Source organism: Eptatretus burgeri, chromosome 17 (assembly GCF_056783735.1).
Source record: "Eptatretus burgeri isolate ZD-2024b chromosome 17, Ebu_testis_v1, whole genome shotgun sequence".
Taxonomy (NCBI): Eukaryota; Metazoa; Chordata; class Myxini; order Myxiniformes; family Myxinidae; genus Eptatretus; species Eptatretus burgeri.
This window is the reverse complement of record NC_140977.1, coordinates 30,409,389-30,436,486: the sequence shown is the minus strand read 5'-3', so window position 1 is coordinate 30,436,486 and position 27,098 is coordinate 30,409,389. Positions and strand designations below refer to the sequence as shown.

Sequence of the window (27,098 nt, the reverse complement as noted above, 5' to 3'; positions counted from 1 at the left end):
ACACTGGGGTCGATGAACAAGGATACAAGTCGGTGTGGTGTTTATGAATAAGGCTCCAAGGTGGTGCTGGTGTCTGAGCAAGGATCTAAGGTCGTGAGAGTAAAACCACTTGGGCAGCGGAACCATAATCCACTTTGCGAGAAAAGCGAAATCTGCATCACTCAATGAGTCGCTATTCTGTTGAATAAGCAGGAACAAGTGCACGAACATAGGATTTAACAAGAATCCCAAAAATTTGTTGCAGTGTATAAATATTATTGGTTGCAGTTCAAGTGATCTTGTCCTGCTTACAGAGGGATTTGTGCATTGCATTCCTCCAAGCCCGTTCCTCCGTGTATTGCAGTTAGACTAAAGGGTGGTGAGCTCTTGATAGAGGAGTCCGAAGTGAAGGCCTGGTGTGCCGGTGACTGAGCGGCTGTACCAAGCTGACCAACCAGCTGTTGAGTTGGATGTCATTGGTGTTCCTATCCCTATTGCTAACTCTGCAATCAACTGTGAACCACCTTTGTTTGTGGAAACACAGGCTGCGGTGAACCAGTTGAAAAGGGGTAAAGCTCTTGAGATTTGTAGCATCCTTGCTGAACTTCTCAAGTCTGGTGGAAATGCTGTGCTCATGTTGTTGCATGCAGTTCTATGCTCTGTTTTGAGCACAGGCATCATCCCAACTGACTGGAAGAGAACCCTTGTTGTCCCTCTCTGGAAAGGGAAGGGTGATAGCCAGGACTGAAACAACTCCCGAGGGGTGACGCTCCTCTCAGTGTTGGGCAAGGTCTTTGCTCGGATAATTTTTGATCGGGTTTGCCACCATCTGCTTAAGCACCAGCGTCCAGAGCAGTCAGGCGTTACACCAAAGAGGTCAACGATTGACTATTCTTGCTCTTCATGTCCTCACTGAACGTAGATGGGAGTTTCAGCCAGGGCTACTCACAGCCTATTTTGATCTCCGTAAAACATTCGATTCAGTGAACTGAGATGCCCTCTGGAGGATTCTCGATCTTCATGAGGTGCCACTAATACTGATCAATCTGATGTCTGAACTCTACTCTGGAACTGAAAGTGCTGTGAGGTGCGGTGGTTCCATCTCTGATTATTTCCAGTTGTGACTCTGGTTTGTCAGGGGTGTGTACTGGACCCCACACTTTCTAGTGCTTGTATGGACTGGATTTTGGGGAGGATGTTGGAGAGATCACGCTGCGCTTCATCATTTGGGAATGTCAGCATCGCTGACCTTGATTTTGCAGGTGATGCAGTCATCTTTGCAGAGATGCTAGATATACTTATGGGGGCCTTCAAGGAACTTGATGAGGAGTCAGAGCCACTCGGATTACTGGGTCAAAACTAAGATCCTGGATTTCAATGCAATATTGGATGCTGCCATCTTGTCTGTACCTGTTTGTGGTGAGCATGCTGAGGTCATGGAGAGATTAATTGACCTTGTTAGTGATATTCATGTCTCTGCATATTGTGAGCCAGAGGTTGACAGATGTCTGGGGCGGGCCTGGAGAGTCATGTATTCACTGGATCATGGGGTGTGGTGCTGTTGGTACCTATGCAGGAGGACGAAAGTCCAAGTCTTTAAGTCCTTGGTCCTTTCAGTCTTGCTCTGCTAATGTGAGACTTGGACTCTGACCAAGGATCTGAGATGGAGCATCAACTCTTTCAGGACCATGTCTCTTCAGAGAATCGTTGGCTATCGCTGGTCAGACTTTGTGTCCAACAACCAGTTGCTGAGAGAAACTCAGATGAGATTTGTTAGCTGTATAGTCTGTGAGCATCAGCTGTGGCTGTGTGGACATGTGGCTCATTTTCCTGACCCTGATCCTGCTCATCAGATTCTCTTCATGAGGGAGCCTCGTGGGTGGAGGAGGCAAACGGGCTGACCATGCGCCTCCTGGTTGGTGCACGTTGATCAGCATCTCAAGGAGATGGCGATGGGCCAGACATCTGCTTGGGGGATGGCCAGATGGAGGCCCTAGACCACCGGTGGAAGGTGGAGGCAGCGACACTCCGGCGCATGTTCCCATACCTGACCTGACCTGACCTGCATAATATGGAAAATTCACCCTTTACCTTTATGAGACAGTTTTTTACGTAATGTCGAAGGCTCATAATGGAGCTGCCACTCACACATCTTACATACACACGGGCATACTGACGAAACAAACAGACACTGAGCCACTGAGCTTGAGCAAAGTGTCGTCATTTCCCGGGAAACTCTGAGTACGAGCGACGTCACAATAGTGGCGCCACTTTTCTCACCACACTCAGCAGGACAATTCCTCGGGAGCAATTTCCTCATCCCCATGTATTGAACACAATGTCTAGCTCACAGGGGAGACAGAGAAGGAGAGAGAAAGGGTGTGATTAGGATTTCCTGATAATTGGCCAATCAGGGTCATGTGAGTTCCTTGCTGAGACATGAATGATTACATTCACAGGCATGTGCAATAAGAACTGACGAGTCAGTGCAGGTTCTTGAAGCTGGGGCAGTCGAGTCCAATTCTTTCCTCTTGCACATAGCTTGGCAGAACAGGCACTGTTGCTCAAATTATTAAACTCCTCGTCTTGAGATTCAATGCCATTCAGGAAAGAACGACATGATTGCAAAATGTTCTCATGATTAACACTGCCATACATCAGCATTTGCCTATCATGAAATGTCATGATGAATGAGTATTACTTGGTATCAACGAATATGACAATATCAGTACTCCACAGGGTGAGCCATAAGTCTCGGGACACTGTTTTAGCTGCTTCTACAAGATTTGTTTATATCATGTATTTGTACTGTTTTCTTTTTCTTTTTTCAGAAAATACAAGTAATACATTAAACCAAGATGGCAGACACCAGTCCATCTACAGTGGAAGAGAAGCTGGTACCAGTGGTGTGGTACCACGAGAGGAGAAACACCAACAAGACGATGAAATCACATACGGATGCACTTGATGTCTGTGGAGGTATTGTCTCTCTAGTAAAAAAAGAAATCTCTCGTATCAGGACCTGGATCTTCACCAAAATCTAAGCAATTCATCCTTGTCACACACCCAACCTGTCCACCAAGTTTCCTCCGAATCCATCCAAAACTTTTTGAGATATCCTGCTCACAAACAAACAAATACACAAATAAACAGGGGTGAAAACACAATCTCCGTCCATTTTCGGTGGTGGAGGTAACAATGGCATGGGAAGGAAACAGAAGGAAGCAATCACTAGTCAATAATAACAAACCAACAATAAAACCCCTTACCCACTACCGATATACATGCCCTATGGTATCATTGACGAACCTTGAATTATACAAGTCTTATATGGGCCTCAACAGGCACCACAAGAGTTAAAACACCGGAGGCTGATGAGACTGAAATACCGCTAGTTGTGTCCAGTGGAACACAACTGGGACAGGTTCAGGGTGGTAATGCGGCAGTCAAGAGCGGCCCGTTTCAGTCAGGAGCCTGACATGAGGTGCAGGAGGGGAGACATGGCATTACGTGGAACCTCTGCAGATTTACAGCAGCCTCTCCACCATCGGTACTGGTCAGTCATCCCGATGCCATGTCTCTTTTATCTCCTCAGGTGCACGCCATCTATGATGCTCCATGCCCTACCCCCCCTCTCTCTCTCTCTCTCTCTCTCTCTCTCTCACCATTGGCCGAGGGGACCGGTTGATGGATAGAAGGATCACCCTCCATTGCTGTTACAGGATGCCTTATAGAGCAGTGATCTTCACCATTATTTAAGAGGGGGGCCATTTTTGCCGAAAAAAACATCAGTGTGAGCCACCACCATTCCTGCAGGACTCCATAATGACGACGATTCGGCCCTGCTTCCACATACTCTTCTTCGTGGTGGTTAACTGGGCTGCAATCGTAATTGTTTGTCCACTGCAACCATATCCTGTTGGAGTGATGTTACTTTTATGCTTCGTGTTGGGACACTCATTTGAAACCACTGGGTCAATTTGATAGCACTTATGGTGGATTAAGATAGGATGTTTTCACATTTGTGTATTATCGGCTGCACGTCAGGAGCCGCACTTTAGGCCATCAGGGGCCACCAGTGGCTCATGGGCCGTGCAATGAAAAACAGGGCCTTAGAGGAACAGTGCCAAGCTGAGGCATTTCCCACCCAGCTTGTGTCTACGGCCTGGTAAAATGCAAAATAGGAGCATTAAGACAGCTAACGGTAGGTTTACACATTGAATAAAACGTCAGAAAGGATGGCGATTTTGAGACAGACAGTGGGGCAGTTTACATAATAACACGAGAACAGCACACGGTGGAGCGCAAATCTCTGCCAGGCCGAACATCTCACATTTTGTATCCCAGATCTAAATCCGGACCTGAACCAAAATCGAATCGGCTTGTTCTCGTCACTTAACCAACTCATCCACCTAGTTTTGTTATAACTCGTCCATAACTTTTTGAAATATCATGCTCACAAATAAACAAACAGACAGAAAGACAGGGGTGAAAATATAACCTCCATCCATTTTCAGTGGTAGAGGTAACAAATCCTTCAAAACGACTTAATTTCATTGGGGGGATGGGGGAGGAATGGGGATGACAACTGGAGATATCAAAGGATGCTCGAAATAAAAATAAGGGCAATGCCCCTGGGCTCACCTGATAGAATCAGGGAACCATTGGTAGGCGTGGATGACCTCCAAAATATGTAAATTAGCTGAAGGTTTGTACAAACTTGTGAAAGCATCATGCAGAGATGATTCCGACCAAGTTGTATATAAATAGGTTGAATACTTTTTGAGAATCGAAATGACCTTTGACCTTTAAATTGACTTACTTAATGTGAAAATTTTCATGGGATTTGCAAGGCCAGATCAGGAGGCCTTGGTCCTCAGTTTTACAAAGTTTGGTGAAAAAGACGGTTAGTTTTAGCATCACGGGTGATGAAGGTTGTGGTCGTTTTATCAAAACTGTGTGTGTAGTTTCAGAGAAGAAAGCAAATACCTATTTGTGGGTCAAACCTGGATCCACTTTAAATCCCCCCCAGAAACTCCCTCAGACCCTGAGTTTTTTTTAATGCCGTGAACAAACTTTGTTATATCACAGGTGATGAAGGCTGTGGTCAAGTTTCATCAAAATCGTTTGTGTAGTTTCAGAGAGAGAAGGGAGCGGTGAGACAGAGGTCAGAGGTGAGGGAGAGTGAGAGGATGGAGGAGAGGTAGGGAGGAGGGAAGGGGGATAAAGAGAGGGAAGGGGGAGAGAGGAAGAAGTGAGGAGGAGGAGCAAGGAAGGGGTGAGGGAGAGGGGAGTTAGGAAGGGGGAGTGAGGAAGTAGGAGGGGGTGGGGGTGGGGAGAAGCGATGCCTCACCAAACATTGCTGTACACTCCGGGAGTGGGGGGGGGGGTGGGAGAGAGGAAGATGGGGCAGGGAGGAAGGGGAAAATGGGTAAGTGGGGTTGAGGGAAGGGAAGGGGATTTGAGAGGAGGTAAGTGTGAGTGAAGGTGGTTCTGGACCCGTTTCGTAAGGGGACCAGAAGGGGAAAGGGGATAGGGGTTTTTGACTTGTGTTTGGTTGTGGGACTTGTGGAGAATATGGGAGGGGGGGGGGTAGTAAAGGATTAAATGAAATGTTGTATTGTTGCGGGGCCAGGACGTCGGCCGCGAGCACGACCGCTAGACGGAGCTGCAGGTCGGCTCGACCGATCGCCCGGAATTCAGATCGTACTTCTCCGGATAACTCTGGAGAATACGGGTCCTTTGTTTCGGACCGTGAAACGTCAATATTTCCACCACGTGGTACAAGGTTATTCGCCAAATCTCAAAATACCAAGAGACCACGTGGCGATATACCGAGTCTTCACACCCTCGACGGCACCCGTACGGAAACGAGCCGTTTAGCGCGCTCGTTCCGTGTGCGATTCCGAGCGGTTTAATCGCCGAGAACCGTCGGTCCAGATGTCCCCTTACGGCGGCACAACGGCCTTACTAATTTTCCCCGGCACCCGACATGCTCAGTCAATGAAAGAAGGGACGCGAACGAACTGAAACATTTAACAATCGGGGTTTATTTGTACAATAGGTGGGGAATGAGGGAAGCACGTCAGGCAGAGTTAAACCGAATAATAGGCAAATAATGCACAGCAAAGCACTTATACAATTACTACTTACTATACTGGCGCCACAAACACACACACGCACACCCAAAGAAAAGGACCAAATGGTCTGTTTTTGGACCTCCAGCCCGGAGGATAGTCGGGCTGAGGACCAGGGTCTGTCTGTGACCTTTCCACCTCGTGTGGTCTTCAAGGAGAACGGCGGCCAAGACGATCACCAAGGCCACGTCGTCGAACAAGAGCGCTCCAAGACCAGAAGTACCGTGTTGACCCAGACGTCCCAGATGTACCTCTCAGGCCACAACGACCACGACAGGAGAGAGACGTCTGATCGATTGACTCCCCTTTTATTCGCTCCATGCGCGGCTCAACCCCTCCCCGCTTGGCTCGCTGCCCAGCGCATCCGTGGGTGGGGGCTCAACCTTTCCCTGAGTAAGCGCGCGGAGGATGCCGGGAGCTGAGGGTTTTCTCCTCTGCAGCATGTCTGCAACCAACGGTCATTTTGTTGCTGTCGTTGAAGATGAGGTTTTCCTAAAATAAATCACAGCTCATTTACATTGATTTACCCATGAGACAAGGGAAGGAAGCTATCTATAAAACACATACTTACCGATATAACTGAGCTATAGGAACCTGGATGTTGTGTGTGATAGTTTTCCAAATTCGCAACAGCATGTTAAAACAGCATGTTAATATAGCATACATAGACCACCTGGAAATGTCGAAAGAGAGTGGAGAGGGGAGGGTGTTTGCGAGGAGGTAAGTGTGAGGGGAGCAAAGGGGGGAGGGGGGTGAGGCAGCGTGATGAGAAGGGAAAGCAGCGTGAGGGGAAAGAAGGCAGCATGAGGGGAGGGGAAGGGAAGGACGATAAAATGCACCCAAACAGCAACATTTTATTTTTAACTGCTGGATTTGATATAAAACCAGGTGGGGTATTTTAAAATGCATGTACCTGGCAAAGACCTGCCTGCATGCATGCATGCTTGCACATGCAGTGAGATTTGCACCCCGATGGTCGGCTCAATCTGAATCTGATTCATACATGCTACACTCTGGGGAAGCTGTTTTAAATTCAAAACTAAATCATCAGTCCTTAACAGTCTCCTGAACAGAAGAGAAGGCGTGGGGTGAGGGGAAGGGGGATGGGTGGGACAGCGAGAGAGAGAGGGAAAGGGGTGAGAGCAATGAAGGGGAGGGTGAGAGAGAGAGAGGGAGAGAGATGAAGGGAGAGGGAAGGGGGAGAGGGGAGGGGTCGGCAAGAGAGAGAGGGAGAGGGGAGGGGGAGAGAGGGGAGAGGAGTGTGAGGAAGGGAAGAGGGAAGGAGGAGATGAGGGGGAATTTGGCAGATGTGATGTCCAGTTTAACGTCCACGCGAGAGATGGCACACACACACATCCATCGATGAATCACCCTGCCTGTGAAACACTGGGATGATAGTTTATAGCTGGGTAGGGATTCCAACCAAGGGTAGACAGCTTAGTGTGAGTGTGCATACCTCTCGGCTATCCTGCTGTGATGTGGTGATTCATTGTTTTGTAACAATTGAAAATATTTTTTACTCATTGTAATCCTCTAATTTATTTTGCCTTCCTGACTCCGGACATGTCACCATGGAGAGCCGTGCCACAGTATCGCCATCGAAGCTTGCAGAGCGCTTGCCAATTGGCTTAGGCACTCAAACAAGCACTACAATGAAATGGTTGAAGAAACTTTTAAAAACGAAGTATTTAATATTTTATATGTATCTATATCGATGTCGAAGTGATGGGTCATATTATGATAGAATATCGTACAAAAAGGGTTGAGGCAGTGGAAAATAAAATTGCACATGTTCAGCGGGTGAGCCACCGCCCGAGGAACCGCACCACAATGTGGGGCGAAGTGCAGTTGAGTGGGGCCTGAACTTTGTTCAGGTTGATCGATATATTCAGTGACATTTACGAATACTTTTGCCATGTATGGCTATGGCTTGAAAATGAACAGCCAAACAGCTTGTAGAGTAATCACCAAGTGGCTTAAGCACTCATGCAAGCACTCCCATTAAATTGTTGATAAGGAACGGCTGGCTTGGCAATGACAGCAAGCTGATCGGTGATAGCACATAACCGCAAAAAAATAAAAAAAACAATATCCGATTTCTTCACATTCTCACATTTCACTCCAGATGTCAAGTTATTTAGGCCACGTGATCCAATCCTCCAAGCTCAAAGTATATTTCTATTATATTGTTATGGCTGTGGAAATTCGCAGAGCACCATATAGGTCCTTAGATCAGTTATGTCGATAAGTCTGTGTTCAGATAGATTTCCCCACCGATGTTTAACGGGAAATTATTCGTGTGCCGGGCTGTGATCTTTGAGTTAGCCGTTTTTCTTTTGCTATCGTTATTTTGGAGCAACCGCATTTCAACCACCACAACCACCTTCTCCACAATCGCCAACATCCCCACAGACAACGAGCAACCACCTTCTCCACAACCACCTTCAGAACAACCACCTTCTCCACAACCACTTTCAGAACAACCACATTAACCACAACCGCCCAACCACACCACCCTCACGACCACCACAAAACTCCAGCCACGCCACCATTACAACAACCACCGTAACCACCACCACGTTACCACCTCGGCACACAGTTGCGGGAAGCCAAGCATTCGTCGGGGGAGAACGGACGACGGCCTCACCCCTCCCCCCAACGCCAAACCCTGCGAGAGGAACGTGAAGCAACGACGCCCTGGAAAAGGCAAAGAAAGGCCCTGATCAAAGAGAAAAAAACGCTCTGCTTCTGGAAGTTTCCTGCACGTGCTGGAAGAAGGGGCGGGAGAGATCGGGGCGGGCGTAGCTCGAGATAAAAGGGCGCGCTGAACGCAAGGGAAAGGTCGTTGTTGCGGTTGTTGTGTGTGGAGGAGAGGGAAGAGAGTTGTGTCAGCATTGTTTGTGGGCAGTGTGTGGAGCCACGGTAGGGAGCTGGAGAGAGCGGAGCGCAGCGGAGCCAAGGCGCGCAGCCTGCCGTACCGTGCCTTACCGTGGGTTGCTGGAGAAGGGACGTCGAGGGTCGCCCTAGCGAGTCACCATGAGGGTGAAGGTAACCAGCTCGGCCTCTCGGAGCATATGCGGTCAACAGGGCTCTGTGCTTATGAAGACCCCAAGAGGTCCAGTTTACCCCTTGTCTGTCCTGGGGTTTTTCCTTGTTTCTTTGCATGAACGTTGTGGCGCCATGTCCTTAAGTAAACCTGTTGTTAAGTGCATTGTGTACATAATAGATAGACGGTAGTAGCTCTTTTGCATTGCTTTTGTTGGTTGTATACTTGCGTGCGTGTTTGGCCTTGCATAATTGCATACCTGCATGACTGCATCACTGTTTACGTGTGCTTTGTGAATAAATGTGCTTGTTTGAATGTTGACCCATTCGTTGCGTCCTCTTCCCTTAATTGAGCTGCCGTTCTGCGTTCGGAATATAGTTGGTTGTGAAATAACCAATAATAGAATCGGCTCCAACGGGGCCTCGCGATAAAACCCTGCTCGGTTATCCCAAAACGGAGCGAGCTGCTTAAGCGGGTCGTTTCAAGCGGGCCCCGCTGAGGTACAGTCTCTCGGTAGTCTGCCCGTGCGATTAATTAGGTATATCGACAATTCGGCGATTGACCCTGTAGCGCGGGTCGAGTGTTGACTAGGCTGTGGTGCACTTAAAACACACCCATAGTGGGATTCGGCGTTTGATCCGGAAGGCTGCGACAAGATTGTCCGTTCGGTGGGCGAGGCGGCCGCCATTGGCTCGAAGCGGTCGTCCGCACGCCGGCGGGCGGAAATCTACAACAATATACTTGAATTTGTCCGTCAGAGTAGATCGTGGAAAATTGTCATATAATGCATGAAATTGCTCCAAGCTCCTAATTTGAAAACTAGAGAACTTGCAAAAGCGATGTATGCAGCGATCCAAAGGTATGTAGATGAGGCATTCAATGATATCAGTGAGGAAAGTGAAAAAAACAACATTTTGAGCACTTTATCATGAATAAACCGTCGTGGCCTTTTCTAACTCAAGGCATTGTTGAGGAGGCTGAACAAAATGGTGAAATAAGACCCCAGTGAGGTAACCGAAGATGCATCTTAAGGCCCCATCAAGGGAGAGTGAGGTGTTCGAGAATGTGCACGATGAAGGATATCGTTAAATAAGGCCGTTAATTATCTTTAAAAAGGTAATTAGGCCGCTAGGTTTCATGGATTTGGAGTTATGGAGGAGACACACACACGCATACACATTGACACACTCACATTTATTAATACTAGTGCGTGCCCGTACGTGCGTGGCCGTACGTGCGTGGCCGTACGTGCAAAAAAATAAAAATAATCATAAAAAACGTTCAAACAACCACACAGGCTGTTCCTTCGCTCTCGTAAACGACGACTGGATTGGGGCATTGTTTCAATTAGATCAGACCAGTGGTTGTCGATAATTAATTGATAATTGTGACGTCAATCGTGACGTCATAGCACCGTGTCCTGTCATGAATGTCATCATGCAACATGATGAATCAGCATAACCAGGCCGTCTGTGTCCTCAGCCCTCACCTCGACAGGGGACTCTCTTGCCTCATCTTGAGCTGCGTGGACGATGGAGGTGTCGGCATCATCGGAGCATTGCTGTGCACCGATTCCATTCCTATTAAGTGTCGCAGCAAGGAGCAGAACGAGCTGGGCTTTGTTGTTCTTGTTATCGAGGAACTTTTCTCTTGCAATGATGACTTGCAATGACTTTTCTCTTCCAGTCCTCATTTAGTCTCCCTATCAACGCCGCATCGCCCTACAAGCTGAGAATGTGATAAGATCCATGGGTGGCCTTTATTGGAGACTTTTAAGAGCGTATGCTTTTCAATGCCGGAACCACCACAGATGAAACACCTCAAGCCAGGTTCAGTCACATCCTTTTCCATGCTGTCCTAAAAAATAAGAATTTTTTTTTTGTCAACAACAGACAGGACATGAAATTTTGACACAAAACAGACAGAACACACATACAGTGATGTGTTTTAACATTAATAGGTCCACTCTACGTTGAATATATTCAACTTCTATTGAGTCAGGTACACAATAATTTTATAGCTAAAAGCTCTTAGCTAACGTCAACTAACACAGAGAATTCTACTGAGCATGAGCACAAGTATAACCAACAATATAGCAGTGGTTTCAACAATGTTGTATGCTGGTTTCAGCACAATTTGAACAATCTGAATCAATTGAGCCAAATTACCGCAAAACACAGTCAGAGATATCTAAAAATGTATCATATCAATATTTTACGGCCAGGGATTCATTTTTCCTCAAATCTAATGGTTGGAATCAATTCAGCACCCGAAAAAAACCCAAGTTAGAATCTCACAAGTCAATATTTGCAAAAGTTAATTTTTCCGATTTTTTCGCGGAGGCCCTCTGAGCACCCGAACTTTGATTGGCTCCCCAGAATTTTCCACAAGGATTTGGGTTTGCACTAATTGATGGGTGTTAGTAGACACCTAGATGAATGTTACTGAAGAAATTTTTTGGTAAGCAATTTTTTCACAGATGGTCAATACAATTTGCTAAAATTCCCTAACTATTATTAATTCTCATACTCATGATACAAAGCAAACCGACGATTCATGTTTTTTGCTGAATGGCGCGCAGTGGATCGAAAATGGCGCGCAGTGGAGCCACCTGACGTGCAGTGCTTGACGTGGCCGCGAGGAGGGGCCCTCAGCGACGAGCAAGGAGGCATCGGCACGTCACGCTGGAGAGGTGAAGCTTGCGTGGAGCAAGAGAGCCTGTTTGGTCAAACACTCCGCTATGGCTTCGTCTCTCCAAATGTTGCTCTCCGCAACCGTTGCCCTGTGGAGCTGCTCGCCGGTTCTGACGGTCCAAAGCCCCGCGGGAGATCCTGAGGCTGCGAAGTCCACATCGAGAGCCTCCGAGGTGTTAACGGAGGAGCGGATTGAGGCGACTCATCGGCGAGACAGCGGAGACCTGCTCATCTTCGCTTTGCTACTCACACTCACGATCCTCACCATCTGGCTGTTCCGCCGCCGCCGCTTCAGGTTCCTGCACGAGACGGGACTGGCGATGATTTACGGTATTAACGGGACCCTGGACGTGTGTGTGTGTGTGTGTGTGTGTGTGTGTGTGTGTGTGTGTGTGTGTGTGTGTGTGTGTGTGTGTGTGTGTGTGTGTGTGTGTGTGTGTGTGTGTGTGTGTGTGTGTGTGTGTGTGCGTGCGTGCACGTGGGACATCAACCAGACTGTGCTGTCTGGGCTCCTGCACACTGCTTCACTCATCAGTCATCATGTGCTCGTGAACAAACTCTGGTACCTCATTCATACTCTGGTCTATGTACCTCATTCATACTCTGGTCTATGTACCTCATTCATACTCTGGTCTATGTACCTCATTCATACTCTGGTCTATGTACCTCATTCATACTCTGGTCTATGTACCTCATTCATACTCTGGTCTATGTACCTCATTCATACTCTGGTCCATGTACCTCATTTATACTCTGGAACCTCATTCATACTCTGGAACCTCATTCATACTCTGGAACCCCATTCATACTCTGGAACCTCATTCATACTCTGGTACCTCATTAATTCTCTGGTCTATGTACCTCATTCATACTCTGGTTTTTGTACCTCATTCATACTCTCCTGTGCACACCCTCATATAAACTCTCGTGTACACACCCTCATTCATACTCTCCTGTACACACCCTCATATAAACTCTCTTGTACACACCCTCATATAAACTCTCGTGTACACACCCTCATATAAACTCGTGTACACACCCTCATATAAACTCGTGCAAACACCCTCATATAAACTCGTGCAAACACCCTCATATAAACTCGTGCAAACACCCTCATATAAACTCTTGTGTACACACCCTCAGACAAGCTCTCGTGTACACACCCTCATACAAACTCTCGTGTACCCACCCTCATATAAACCCTCGTGTACACTCCCTCATACAAACTCTCGTGTACACTCCCTCATATAAACTCTCGTATACACCCTCATATAAACTCTCGTATACACCCTCATATAAACTCTCGTATACACCCTCATATAAACTCGTGTACACACCCTCATATAAACTCTCGTGTACACACCCTCATATAAGCTCTCGTGTATACACCCTTATACAAACTCTTGTGTGCATACCCTCATATCAACTCTCGTGTACACACCCTCATACAAACTCTCGTGTACACACCCTCATACAAACTCTCGTGTACCCATCTTCATACAATCTCTAGTGTACACACCCTCATATAAACTCTCGTGTACACACCCTCATATAAACTCTCGTGTACACACCCTCATACAAATTCTCGTGTACACCCTCATATAAACTCTCGTATACACCCTCATATAAACTCTACTGTACACACCCTCATATAAACTCGTGTACACACCCTCATATAAACTCGTGTACACACCCTCATATAAACTCGATTACACACCCTCATATCAACTCTCGTGTACACACCCTCATAAACTCTCGTGTACACACCCTCATATAAACTCTCGTGTACACACCCTCATATAAGCTCTCATGTACACACCCTTATACAAACTCTCATGTGCACACCCTCATATCAACTCTCGTGTAAACTCCCTCATACAAACTCTCGTGTACACACCCTCATACAAACTCTCGTGTACACTCCCTCAGACAAACTCGTGTACACACGCTCATATACAATCTCTTGTGTACACACCCTCATATACAATCTCTTGTGTACACACCCTCATATAAACTCTTGTGTACACACCCTCATACAAACTCATGTGTACACACCATCATATAAACTCTCGTGTACAACCCTCATATAAACTCGTGTACACACCCTCATATATACTTTCATGTACACACCCTCATACAAACTCTCGTGTACACACCCTCATACAAACTCTAGTGTACGTACTCTCATACAAACTCTCGTGTACACCCTCTCATTCAAACTCCCTTGTACACCCTCTCATTCAAACTCCCTTGTACACACCCTCATACAAACTCTAGTGTATGTACAATCATACAAACTCTAGTGTACGTACTCTCGTACAAACTCTAGTGTACACACCCTCATTCAAACTCCCTTGTACACACTCTCTTGGAAACTGCCCTTTGCGTATCCTTGTGCAAACCATTTCCATACTCTTGTACAAACCATGGTTTACGTGCTATCATCCAAACTAGTTGTTTGGTTGGTTCGTTGTGTATCGCTGTGTTCACCTGGTAGCTCAGCTCTTGGGCATTGCTTGTCTGTGTCCATGAAAGATGCATTTGCCTCCTGAGGATTATTCCAGTCATCAATCACTCTTGATGTGATGAATTGCAGAGCAAACACCATCCTGCACCTTGATTTATAAAGTCTCATATCGCTTTGTTGGGAGGCTTGAAACCAAAATTGTTTCACAAAATTTGAAAGACTGGTCTCTAAGGTTCTTACAGTAATACCGACATTTTAGGATCTACACCTCTTGCAGGGTAAAGGGTCGGGCTGAAAGTCAAATAAATGTCATCCCTTACACCTTGTCCGGCAACTAGCCAAAAGTGAGTTCTGGGTTCCTGATTTTTTTTTCTCAAAAGCCTTATTCATTACGAGTGGAACAAGGTGCTACACACGATGGTAGAATCTCATGTGAACCCAAGGTAATTTTTCTGGTCAAGGATACTTTTTCACTTTAGGTTAACCTTCACCAGGTCACTAAGTCGAAGGGGAAATTAATAAAGAAAATAACGAGAACGGCACTCGTACAGCGCGTAGCCTCGCATCGTGCGCTCATTCTGAACAACAGCTGAACACCATACTATTATGGCCCACTGCTATTATTGCCCACATACCTGAATCATTACATTCGTGCACCCTATTACGTCACATACAATGTCATTATGCAAAACTTTATTGATTATTAGGATATTTAACAACCACTTTTGTGCACATTAAGGCTAAATTTCATCAATGAAGGTGAACGTGAAAAACAAAATTCAAACTATATTCCCTCTGGCTAGTCGATCACACGTGTGACGTTTTGCATCAATCTGTTAAGCGGTTCTGGAGAAGAAGATTTTTAAACGTTTTTATTTTCAATCCAATATGGCCAACAGACCATATGACATCACAAATATAATCATTCACTCGCATCCGGTCGGAGATCAGATCTATGAAGTTTCAGATTTTTCGGATAAGCATTTCGATTTAAGCAATTATAGCTCGATACCACTTCAGCGATGGCGTAATCGTTATCACCCTATATACCCCATGGGGGAGTTGATGACACATGCCGAGTTTCAATTTTTTTCATTGAGCGGTTTTGGAGAAAAAGCTGTCCAACTTTTTTCCTCTAATCCAACATGGCTGCCATTCCGTGTTACCTATGATGTCAGTGTTATCATTAAAATATTCTCCATGGGGAGTCCCAACTCTGTTTAGCGTTTCACATTGATCGACAAGCGGTTGCAGCGAAAAAAAAAACATTTTCTACACACATACACGAGTGTGGATACTTTCAGACCGAGGAAGTTCCACCTTCTGAAACCCGCATACGGAGTTAACAACCAGCGAAAAATGCACACAGAAGAGACAGTGGCATTGCAATAGCTGTGCATCCCCTTTGGGGCAAGACTCATGGCTCGCATTTTGAACTCAACACGCCCAAAAACTCCGAGATGAATTTTTCTAGCAAAATCTGAGAGCGTTGGGCGACAAAATGCCCCTTTTCTGGTTGAGTTGGCGTGGAATGACCCATTTAGATGGCTCAACCTGCAGCGGTATTATTTTCAGCTCACCTGGACTTTAGTCTGGTTAGCTTATGCGATCGAGCGGTGTTCGAAGCTGTGAGTCAGTGAGTGTGTAAACACTTCAATCATTTCTGGTTGAACCAAACACACGATTTTGATGAGACATGGCCACAAACTTATCACATCAAAATCTGTGCGTAATGGTGGGGGGGGGGGTGGTTGATCCCCCACAAATAGGTATTTGCTCTCTTCTCCGAAACTACACACACGATTTTGATAAAACTTGAGCACAACCTTCATCACCTGTGATGTACCAAAGTTTGTTCACGGCATAAAAAATAATCAGGGTGTCTGGGGACCTGCAGGGGGTTTGAGCCCCCCCCCCCAAATCGGTATTTGTTCTCTTCTCTGAAACTACACACACGATTTCGATAAAACTTGAGCACAACCTTCATCACCTGTGATGTACCAAAGATTGTTCACGGCATAAAAACATCTGGGTCTAAAGGGATCTGCGGGGGTTTTGAGTGACTGTTTTCCTGATCCAGGTGAGTTTCAGGACCCACGGTCCTATTTTTATAGCAGCCGTAGAAAAATGTATACGTCTCAACTAAATCGATTTCTCTTCTTTCAGTAAAAGGATGTCATTGCTTCTGATGACTCCACCTTTGCTCTTTGCTTATTTGGGTTCCTTCTGATGAGTCCAATGCAGTATTTGGTCTTCCATTTGATTGAGACAGGTTCATTACAAAAGTTCAAAGGGTTGCATAGCTGCACCTTCTCAAAGACTACCTTTCACACAATATGGATTGCACACAACATAACTCTATTCAAGGGCAGAACCCTATTAAGGTACTAAAGAAAGCAGAAACCTTTTCCTCAATAAGATCTCACTCCATAATAACATCTTTTCAACATTGATACCAATCTCTTTCCTGGCTTTGTTGGCTACGCTTGTGATATGAGATGAGGGTTTGTGAGTGTGCAATATGATCACACCCAAATCTTTTTTTGTTCTTGTACTTTGATAGATGGTATCTCCTTGAAATGTACAAATACTGAATAGAGCTCTTAATCCTCAGTATGACGAATTTCTCTGCATTAAGCTTTATCAGCCAAATTGTAGACCACAGCCGGTTATTGAAAGACTCGGGAATAATTGAGGCCATTAAACAAGAAGAATCTACCGAATCTTAGAGCGAGTGCACAGAGTGTTAAAATCCTGATGTAGTTTCTGATGGTCCTTGATGCTCCTAATATTGCTATATGGTAACTCTGCAATTATCACTGCTGTATATATTTGAGACTGAACTGGACTGGACTGAAATAGAATTTCTGCCATCCTTTGGAATTGACAGCTGTTTAATGGAACGCCTGAGCACATTAATTGTTTATAGTTTAGAAGCTGCGACCCACAGAACAACCACGCTCTAAGATAACAAACATATTTGAGACCTGGTGTCAAGGAATGTCCAAGAAGACCAGACCACTCTTGCTATCCTTACAAAAACCTCATTGTGAGCAGCCATGAGTACATCGAACCCACACCAATGAGGGTAACCCAACAGCCCTATACCCATTCAGCCACTGAGGTCCTGTGTGTGCCACAACTTCCCTCCCGAGCCGTGACATTACCACGAAGGCCCCCTAACAGCAGGGCATATCCCAGAAGTTATGTGCGTCAGTCAGCACGCTGTCAGAGCTCTGGGCTCCACTTGGTTGTTTTAGCATGACACCTTCTTAAAATAATTTGAATTGGTCACAACTGGGACTTCTCACTTCTGGGTTTTCCACTCTTTCAGTCATGAAAATAAAAAGTTGCTGAGCTTCAGTCCAGTGGTCAAATCGACGAATAAGGAGAATCGAACCCTTGCTTCACATTATCTGCAAACAGCAAGGTCTGTGATTCAGCAACACCTGGAAGATAATTTGCGATAAAGTAAAAATTAAATTGGTCCCAACATGGACCCATGAGGGACTCTGCTTGTTACTCACTGCAAGTCAGATGTACTATATTTCCAAGAACTACTCTTTGTTCTCTGTTCTTTAAGACAGATAAAAAGCATTTGTGAATTTGGCGTTTTACCCATAATTGCTGGAGTTGATGTAACAAGTGTGCATGGATGACTTTATCGAATGCCTCACCAAAATCCAAGTAAGTAATATCTCTCATGTGAAACCACAGATACACAATTCATTTAGAATCAACCTCTCCATACCCTTGCAAATCTGGCTTAGAAGAGCCATGTGACTCACATTACACGACTGTACATGATATCTTTTTGTAAAGACAGGAGTAATATTAGTCTCTACAATTAAGTGGTGTGCTTGCATGATGGCTAAGAGGTACGTTCACTCGCTTCTGCGCTGTCGAGCCTGGGTACAAATCCAGACCCCCAGCTATAAACTGTCATCTCAGTGTTTCACAGGCAGGGTGATTCATCAATGTGTGCCATCTCTCAGATGTAGTTAAACGGCTGCCCCATCTGCCGACATTAGTCAATGGATGTTGAAGATCCTGTAGTGTCCTTCGTGACGATGAGACAAGCTATCGCCGGTACCATGAACAAATTACAAATTCCTGCCCTAACTCCAATGGCAAAGCATCCAGTATCACCCATGCCAAGAAACTCCTTTGTCAGCACTGACGCTCTAAAACAGTCATGTAATTCAGAATCGGTGGAATTCTGTGGCACATGACCCATTCTGAGAGACTTCTTCAACATGTCCAGAAGAGGAGTTGCAAAGCTTCCCTTATAACATCACCATGAATGTCGTGCACTCTTCCGGCTTTGTTTTTCTTAAGTTTCAGAAGTTTCGCTCGTACGTGATCCACAGGGAAATGAATATCTTGCAGGTTCTGGCAAATATGTATTTTCTAGTTTGCGCGAAAGTTCATGTCAGCAGATTCCTCAAACTGCACAGATGTAAGGTACTCCTTTAGAATGCCTACTTTATGATGATCATCATCTGTGACTCTTATATTGATTTCCAGTGACAACTGTGGCCTAAGATTGAGTAAAATGATTAATAATTTCTCGAAATGTTTCATATGGAGCTTCATTTTAAGCTTTTGAAAAAAAATTGAACAACTCTTGTTTATATTGCAAATACTTAGCAGCGAATTACATTGCAAACTGAAATTTTAAGGGAAATGTCAATGTTCATATGGATTGCTACCTCCAAAGGGTTTCTTCAGATTGCCGAAATTAATTAAATCAGAACGGCTTGTGATAATAAGATCCAATAAATTTGAGCCTCCATAATTAACAGGTTTATAATCAGAAAAAAGAAATCTTTCTAATATGAGTTCCCTTACAAGGAACTTCAATACAGGATGAGGCCATTAGGCCCATCAAGCCTGCAATGTATTGCCAACCTGAAGTTGTTTGTCGATGCTCTATCCTTTTTAAATGCTGAGTGTCAAGCAAGGAAGCAGCACATACCATTTTAAAAGTGTTTGGTATGATTCTGCTAGGGTTTGAACCACAGATCTCCCAGACTCTGAGCAGATGCTCCAACCATTACACCACCAAGTGTGATGTATGTTGTTCATATGTCCTTCAATATTGGAACAACTTTGATAGAAGCTTCATTATATATTTTGTTGAGCATTAAGTTTATAGTGATTCAGTTTCATGGAGGGATTTGTTGGAATATTACACGTAAGGCAAGGCATTTCGGAACCAACTAGAGAGTCCATGGAACACTTTATCCCGCACTGTCTTGAGAAAAAAAAAGGACCTGGGCGGGGTCTGCAGGTGGCAAATTTGATTGGTTGAGATGATTTAAAATGCTGTAAAATTGTGTGCAAGTACTGCTAAACAATTTTTTTTTGAAAGTGCCAATAAGGTGATTTGTGTTCTACAGTGGTCAAGTATGTAATTAATTTGAAATAAAATAAAGGTTTTAAAGGTTGGAGAATAAAACTTTTTCAGAAGTTTTCCTCCGTTGATGTATCGTCTTTTATACCACCTTATTTAACATGTTACATTGCTTCTTCGTGCTGTTGTTTGTGTCCTTTATGACGTCCTTAAAAACAGTTTCCTGTTTGGAACGATTTTCAGTTTTGTTTGACTGCTAGGCAGGCAGACAGAGTAAAATTTTTTTTTTAATCTCACTCCTCTGTGCATCTGCGATCGGGACAAATTCAGAGCCAAAGTTCTGCTGAAGTGCGAGTTTGTTTTCCGATTCATGTTCAAAATATAACATTCAATTAAAATTAAGTTGTTCTTCACTCATAAACTGATGTTTGCAGACAGACGGACAGACATACAGACAGACAGACAGATAGATAGACAGACAGACAGACAAAGTGAAGCAATTGCTTAACCCTGCTTTTCACTTCCCACGCGTGGTGTGATTTATAGACAGATCATCACAGTGCATGTGTGGGGTTTAAACCTCGGATCCGAGCATGACCGGCTCAGTGCTCACATGGGAACACCAAATACCCAAACACACTTGGAACGGCTTATTGAACGTGTTAAATGCCAAATTGTATTCATCACAGACACAGTAACAGAAGTATAACAATCAGTTGCTGCAATATTTTGCACACAACTGACTATTCTGACTCTAATTGACCTCGACAATGCAATGCCTCGAAAGTAACACACTATTTCACAGCTATCCAATCACCAGAGGGAGATGAGGCTAAGTGGCAGTGGGTAGGTATTTGTATTCAGAGGAGTTTTTGGAAACGACCGCACGGCTTTCTAATGTATTCGACGATCGTCGTGTAAAACAGCGAAACAGTTGTAGGTAATGTACCAGAAGATGTCCTAGACTTTGACAGTCGGTTGAACACTGATTTTGCTTTCCAGAGAATACAATATCCTGAGAATCCCAGTATTCTGTTGATCTCTTCAGATTTGTTTTGATGTCCAAGTTATTTTTGCGGTTACAAATGAAATTTCAGAAGCCAGGTCATCAGTCGTTCTTTTGCTAAGTTTTCATTTTTCCCCTCTCATTGTATGAACATGCTGTATTCCTTTCCTTCCGGTCACACTTCTCTTCTGAATTTTTTTTTTGTCGGAGTTAAGCGCTTAAACCCTTTAATCTTATCATCACCTCTTCCTTTCTTTATATCCCTCCTTAATGTGTTGTGGAGGGTATAGGAGAGGGGGAGTTCTCCACCGGACATTACACTCTTTGCCAAGAACCCAAACGTGCCGGTGCGTCGTGGGATAGAGGGGGTTAGGGTGAGGGGAGGTGGGGGTGGGGGGGGTGCAGTGAGTGAATGAGTGAATAAGTAAGTAAAGGGCGGAGGCACAGAGATCTGAATATGTCCTTCAACTTACGGTCCTGACTGCCTGATTCAATGGCTATCCAGATCATCAACTTGGATCAGCCCATTATTGACTTTTCGATCCTTCAATCTCAGAACCTCTCCGAACAACGGATCTACAACGTTGATTGTGTCTGAAGGTCAGAGAAGGGGTGAGGGAGAGAAATAGAGAGGTATCTCCTTATGGCATTACTATGGAAAAGACATTTGAGGGGAGACAGACAATCAAACACACCTCTTTCCTCCATCAGAGTATGAACATGAACAATCATTTAAAAGAAAGAGAGTATTCTCACAAGTCATTGCCTGGTTGACACATAGGAGCTTGTCAAATCAAGGTGTAAACACTGTTAAAATGACCTTTACCACATTTTCCTCTCCTTTATTATCTCCACTATTTGGCATGTCCATATCTCCATTCTATGATATTCTCCCTTTTTGCTTTATTTATATCTCCTTTTCTTCAAAAGTATGTTTTGATTTAATGTTCTGGTCGTTTTCATTTTTCGATCTCTGTATTGCTTGGGTTGCACTCTGGTACTGTAGTTTCATCCATTTCGTTGACTTTTACTACTTTAAAGGTCAACACAATATCCACCTGATGTTACGTTGTCTCTGTGTGGATACCTTTCAGTATGTTCGACATAACTGATTGTGCTGAAAAAAAAACATTTTGAGCAGGATCTTAGGCTCATTGTGGAGCTGCCACGTACAAAAACACACAAACACACATACATACATTATTACATACATACATATGTACATACCCACATAGATGCTTTGAGACCAAGTAGGTCTCCGTTCCACCTTCTGAAACCCACCCACCCACGTATGGAGATAGCAGCCAACAGCAGCAACTTTTACCGACACACACACACACACACACACACACACACACACACACACACACACACACACACACACGTAGAACATACAGACGAATACATGAGACACAGCACAGGACTGTTAGATGAGACAAACATAACCACTGAGCTTGGGAGAAGTGTCCTCACTTCCAGGAGCACTCTGGGACCAACAATGTCCCAACAATGGCGCCACCTTTCTCATCACACTTAGTGGTGCATTTTCTCAGTAGGAATATCTTCCTTCCCATGGATGCCAACCTATGGGGATTGTCTATCCTCTTATCCTTTTAAATGCTGAACATCAAGCAAGGAAGCAGCACTTACCATTTTGAAAATCTTTGGGAGGATTTGGCCGGGGTTTTATTCCCCGACCTTCCAGACTCGGAGCGGACACGAACAATCACACCACCGAGTCTTTTTACTTGTTATTGAGTAAGTCAAGTTTCAGTGTTGCCTCAAGGATTTTTATTTAAATGTTTGCAAACCCCCTAATGTGGTCTTCACATGCTGCCTCTTTCAGGTTTTTTTGTGTCTTCCTTTGCCATGTTTTTGCCACCTCCTCGCATTGTTTTCACCCCCCTGTTTATCGCCGACTTGGCATCACTAATCTTATCAACCACGTTCTGTTGACCACATCACGAAGGTCGAGGCTACAGTGCGTGACCTGTTTGTTAAGCTTTCCTGAGGCTTGTTAGATAATGCAACTCATTTTGTATAATTTTCTCTCCATTTCGTTTCCACCACTGCCCTCTTTGAAATTAACAGATAACAATTTTTTCCTTTACTAAGATGAACTGAATTTTTATGTTCAAATAATTATTGGTCATAAAATAAGCCAACACCCCAAACAGGAAATTAACTAGTTATCTCAAAATACCCATCCTGTTGTAATGGATGTAACACTTTTTCTACTAAACTGTTTCCTTGGTAATAACATCATTCATCCTGCAGTATAAACTATCAATCTGATTGTTGTGTAATTTATTCATTTGTGTGTGTTTTGGTGGGGGGGGGGGAATTCAAGGATTATAAATTAGGCACAAACTGCATTTGAGGCCTGGGAGTTCACATCAGTGGCCCCCACAGTGTCTGTAAATGGACTCAAGCCGTGAATGGGGGGGAAAAAAAAGAACAACACAGTGTGTGCCATTACCGCCTCCGAAGAGCCATTTTAATCATGAGGATGCGGGTAGCATGAGTGAGAGATCCACATGCCCAGAGTGCCCGAGTTTCCTCATTTGCTTTGTGCGTAGCCCGGGCTTGAAAGGCTGATGTTATGTCGGAGTGCTTACACCATTGCAAGGAGGAAAGGGCATTGTTGTTGTGGCCATATTCTTTATACAGTCACCTCCAGGGGTATCTTATATGTTGTCACCAACTGTCTTTTCCCCTTCCATACAATCTATCTGGTCTTTGCTCTCATACCTTAACTAGGGTACATCTTAAAGACAAACAGTAAGTGCACAATGGACCAGCTCAGCCTAACCTGCCTCCTTTTGGCATCATTTATCGACAAGATATTTTGAATATACTTGTGATCATTTAAGTTTGGTACATAGGTCCCAAAGTGCTTGATGTCTCTGAACTCGAGATATGAAATAATAATAATAATAATTGGAACCATATTCTCTACAGAGAGTGTTGGTGCTGCCGAAGCAGTTTCCTGGGCTGTTGGGCACAATCATGGACAGGTCGCCCCTCCGTCGCAGGATACTTGAATGGCTCAATTATCCCAGCAAGCTGGTACTCAATTTGCTGACCTCGGAAGGATGACAGGCTGAGTCAACCCCCTGGTGTGTATTAATTCAGTGGCCAACGGGGCTTGAACTCAGGACCCTTGGATTCCAAGCCGCTACTCTAACCACTGAGCCAACACCAGGCTGAGATATGAAAGGTTTGACCTTTTGTTGCAGCTTCTTTTGTTTTTCCAGAGTAGAGGAGAGAGAGGGGAGATTGGGACCATACCCTGTGCAGAGCGTTGGTGCTGCTTAAGCAGTCTCGTTGCCGATTGGGCACAATTCTGGACAGGTGGCCATTCCGACACAGTATACCAGCATGCTGGCACTCATTTTGCCGACCTAAGAAGGATGACAGGCCGAGTTAACCTCACCTGGTATTAATTCAACAGCTGAGCGGCATTTGAACTCAGGACCCTTGGATCCAAAGCCCACCACCCTAACCATTAAGCCAACACCAGGCATTCCAGAGTAAAGTTTGCATTGAAACAACATGGGTTGATAAAGAGTTTTGTTTACTGCTTTACACCCCCCCCCCAATCACACAGTTTTATTTTGTAGTTTTGTCATTGTTATCCCACGCGTGCAAGGCGAAAAACGGGGTTAAGCCATTGGTTTACTTTGTCTCTCTGTCTGTCTGTCTGTCCATAAACATGTTTATGATAGATGAACAACTTGGTTTCAATTGAATCTTATATTTTGAACATAAATCGGAACATTAATTGGAAAACGAACCTGCAGTTTGGCTCAGAATTTGTTCCGATCACACATGTGCAGAGAGAGGTGAGTTTAATTTATTTACTTAAAAAAAAATTTTTTTTAGCGACGTTATAAAGGACACAAACAACCTGGCACAAATAACTAATACAACGTGTTAAATAAGGTGGTGTTAAAGACATTGCAGCAACGGTGGTAAACTTCCAAAAATCTTTGTGTACAACCTTTAATATCTTTATTTTATTTGAATTGAATTATATACTTCAACACTGTGGAGCAGAAATGGCCTTATTGCCTCTTTCAAAAAAAACCTTTCGTTCAGCAGTATTTGGAGAAATATTACAGCATTTTGCTTCATCTCGACCAATCAAATTTGCTGCTCGCAGAACCCGCCCATGTCCCTTTTTTTCTCTCAAGACTGTGCGGGGTAAGGTGTTCTATGAACTCTCTAGTTTCAAACATTGTTTTTGCATGCGTTAGGAAAATATATGGATATAATATCCTTTAAACGTGTGTAAGGTTGATCACATTACAATGATATCGACATCACATGGTGTGATTAAAACGAGATAAATACCAAAACCATTGTGTTGTGCCAAAGGTTTGAGGTTGGTTCGCAACTGGAATTTTGGCCTTTTTTCAATTCTATTTTTGAAACACTGACAACCTGAGATTTCAGTTCCAATTAGCTGCAAATTTGCAACTGAAGCCAACAATGGTAAAAGGAAAACTCAGGTGACTGCTAACATAATGATGATGCAACTAATTTATGATTCAATCTGAATAAGTCCCGTTGATTTTGGAAAATCTTGCTCTGAGATGTCATACTCATAATTTTAAATTTTTTTTTGAAAGCCATGATAATCTTTTGTCATCCTGGAAAACAATGCCAATTGATGTGACCTATCCAAGATTCTGGACGGCATCAATTGGCATTGTTTTGATGGACTTATTTTCAAGTCTGAGTGTAGAGTTACATTAGCCTGGTGTGTTGGCGCAGTGGTTAGGGCAGCGGCTTGGGATCCAAAAGGTCCTGAGTTGAAGCCCCGTTGGCTGCTGAATTAACACCAGGGGGTTGACTCAGCCTGTCATCCTTCCGAGGTCGGCGAAATGAGTGCCAGTGTACTGGTCCCGGTGTATGCCCTGGTTAGAATAGGTGTACCATATCCCTGTGTGTCGTAAGAGGCGACCAGGGTTGGCGTCAGGAAGGGCATCCGGCCATAAAAAAAACATTGCCTCAAGAAAAAGCCAAAACCCCTGCACAGCAGGGAAAAATGGCTGCAAAAACGGTCAATAAAAAAATAGTGTAGAGTTACATTACCATTCAAAGTCACCTCATCTTCATCCCCAACGCATGACTGCCACGTGTATTGTAAAGCTGTTACACTGCCGGTGATGATTGCAAACAGCATGCTGCATTTTATGCGGGCAATAATGAAAGAGTTGAGTATCTGTGTCCTCTATTGTGGTTTCTTTTCTCCCACATGCTGGTCTTCGTGTCACGTAGCTCATAGCTCTCCCCAGAGCCTCACTCTGCCACTCGGATATGCCAAGGACATTCTGGACGTTTCCGGGCAACCATCTCGGCATCAAGTTCTTTGAAATTTTAAATCTACTCTGTTCTGCTTGTGTACTTGCTTGTCTTAAATGATAGATCACACATTTTATTGGAGAGCTAACTGGGAAGGCCGGAGTGCCCAGTTGAAATCCCATCTTTGCTGACGCTGACCTGAAGATGCAAAGTAGCCCTCTCTCTATCTCACTTTCTCCACCTGCCTGATTGGATGGCCCTCGGACACAACTATGGCTGTGTACCCACTGTTCACAGGGGTTATGGGATTGAAGAGTCGAAACCTTGATGATGTATGGTGCTGAGCCACTGATCTGGATGGTCATTGAATTCGGCAGTCAATAAGCAGAAAAAAAATATTCGGATATGTCCCTCTCTTCCTCACTCCCTCTGTTTCTCATTGAATAACCCCATTTAGACATAACTAAGGTTGTGCACCTGCTGTGCGAAGGGGTTCTGGAATTGAAATGTCGAAACCTCAATGAAGGACGGTTTCCAACCGATGATCCATTGAATTGAATCAGGAAATTTGAATCAGACAGACAATAAATTGTTCAAAGGAATTATTTAGATGTGTCTCTACCTCGATTTCTATCTCTCTTATATCACTGTCTTGTTTTTTTTTTTTCTCAATTCTCATTATGCCCTCGCCAGAGGAGAGGGTATTGCAATTTGGGTCCATTTGTCTGTTTGTTTGTTTGTTGTCCATACATAACGTGCCAACATAGACCACAATTTTTCTGCATTGTCGTTTTTTCAACCAAGTACCTCCAAAAAGTATGTGCAATTAGAATGTGAGTACGTCTAGAAAGTACTAGCATGGGTACCCATCATTGCCCAGTGCTGTTTTAATCCTATTAGCATTTTGAAGAAATCAACAGACCCTTTAATCCCTTTAATAAGAACTGCCGACAATGGACCCTTTAATCCTGACAAACGGACTCAAATGCAATATCCTTGTTTTTGTGGGCGCCGAAAACACCTGCCTCCACCCACTAAGAAATGGGGTCGGGGATCATGTAATATTATAATCTTTCACGGAGCTACAAAGGCTTAGGCACAATA

At 44.4% G+C, this 27,098-nt stretch overlaps 1 protein-coding gene across 4 annotated transcripts in view; it reads left to right on the top strand.

Moving 5' to 3' along the window:
* Positions 1–11,901: 11,901 nt before the first annotated feature.
* The window catches only part of LOC147009669 (sodium/hydrogen exchanger 6-like), a 112,178-nt gene continuing 96,981 nt past the window's right edge, over positions 11,902–27,098 (top strand). For all 4 annotated transcript variants that reach the window (XM_085860962.1, XM_085860961.1, XM_085860960.1 and 1 more), the window contains exon 1: positions 11,902–12,185. In XM_085860962.1, the coding sequence (XP_085717088.1) occupies positions 11,903–12,185 (283 nt within the window). In that variant the 5' untranslated portion in view covers position 11,902. The remainder of the gene's footprint in view (positions 12,186–27,098) is intronic.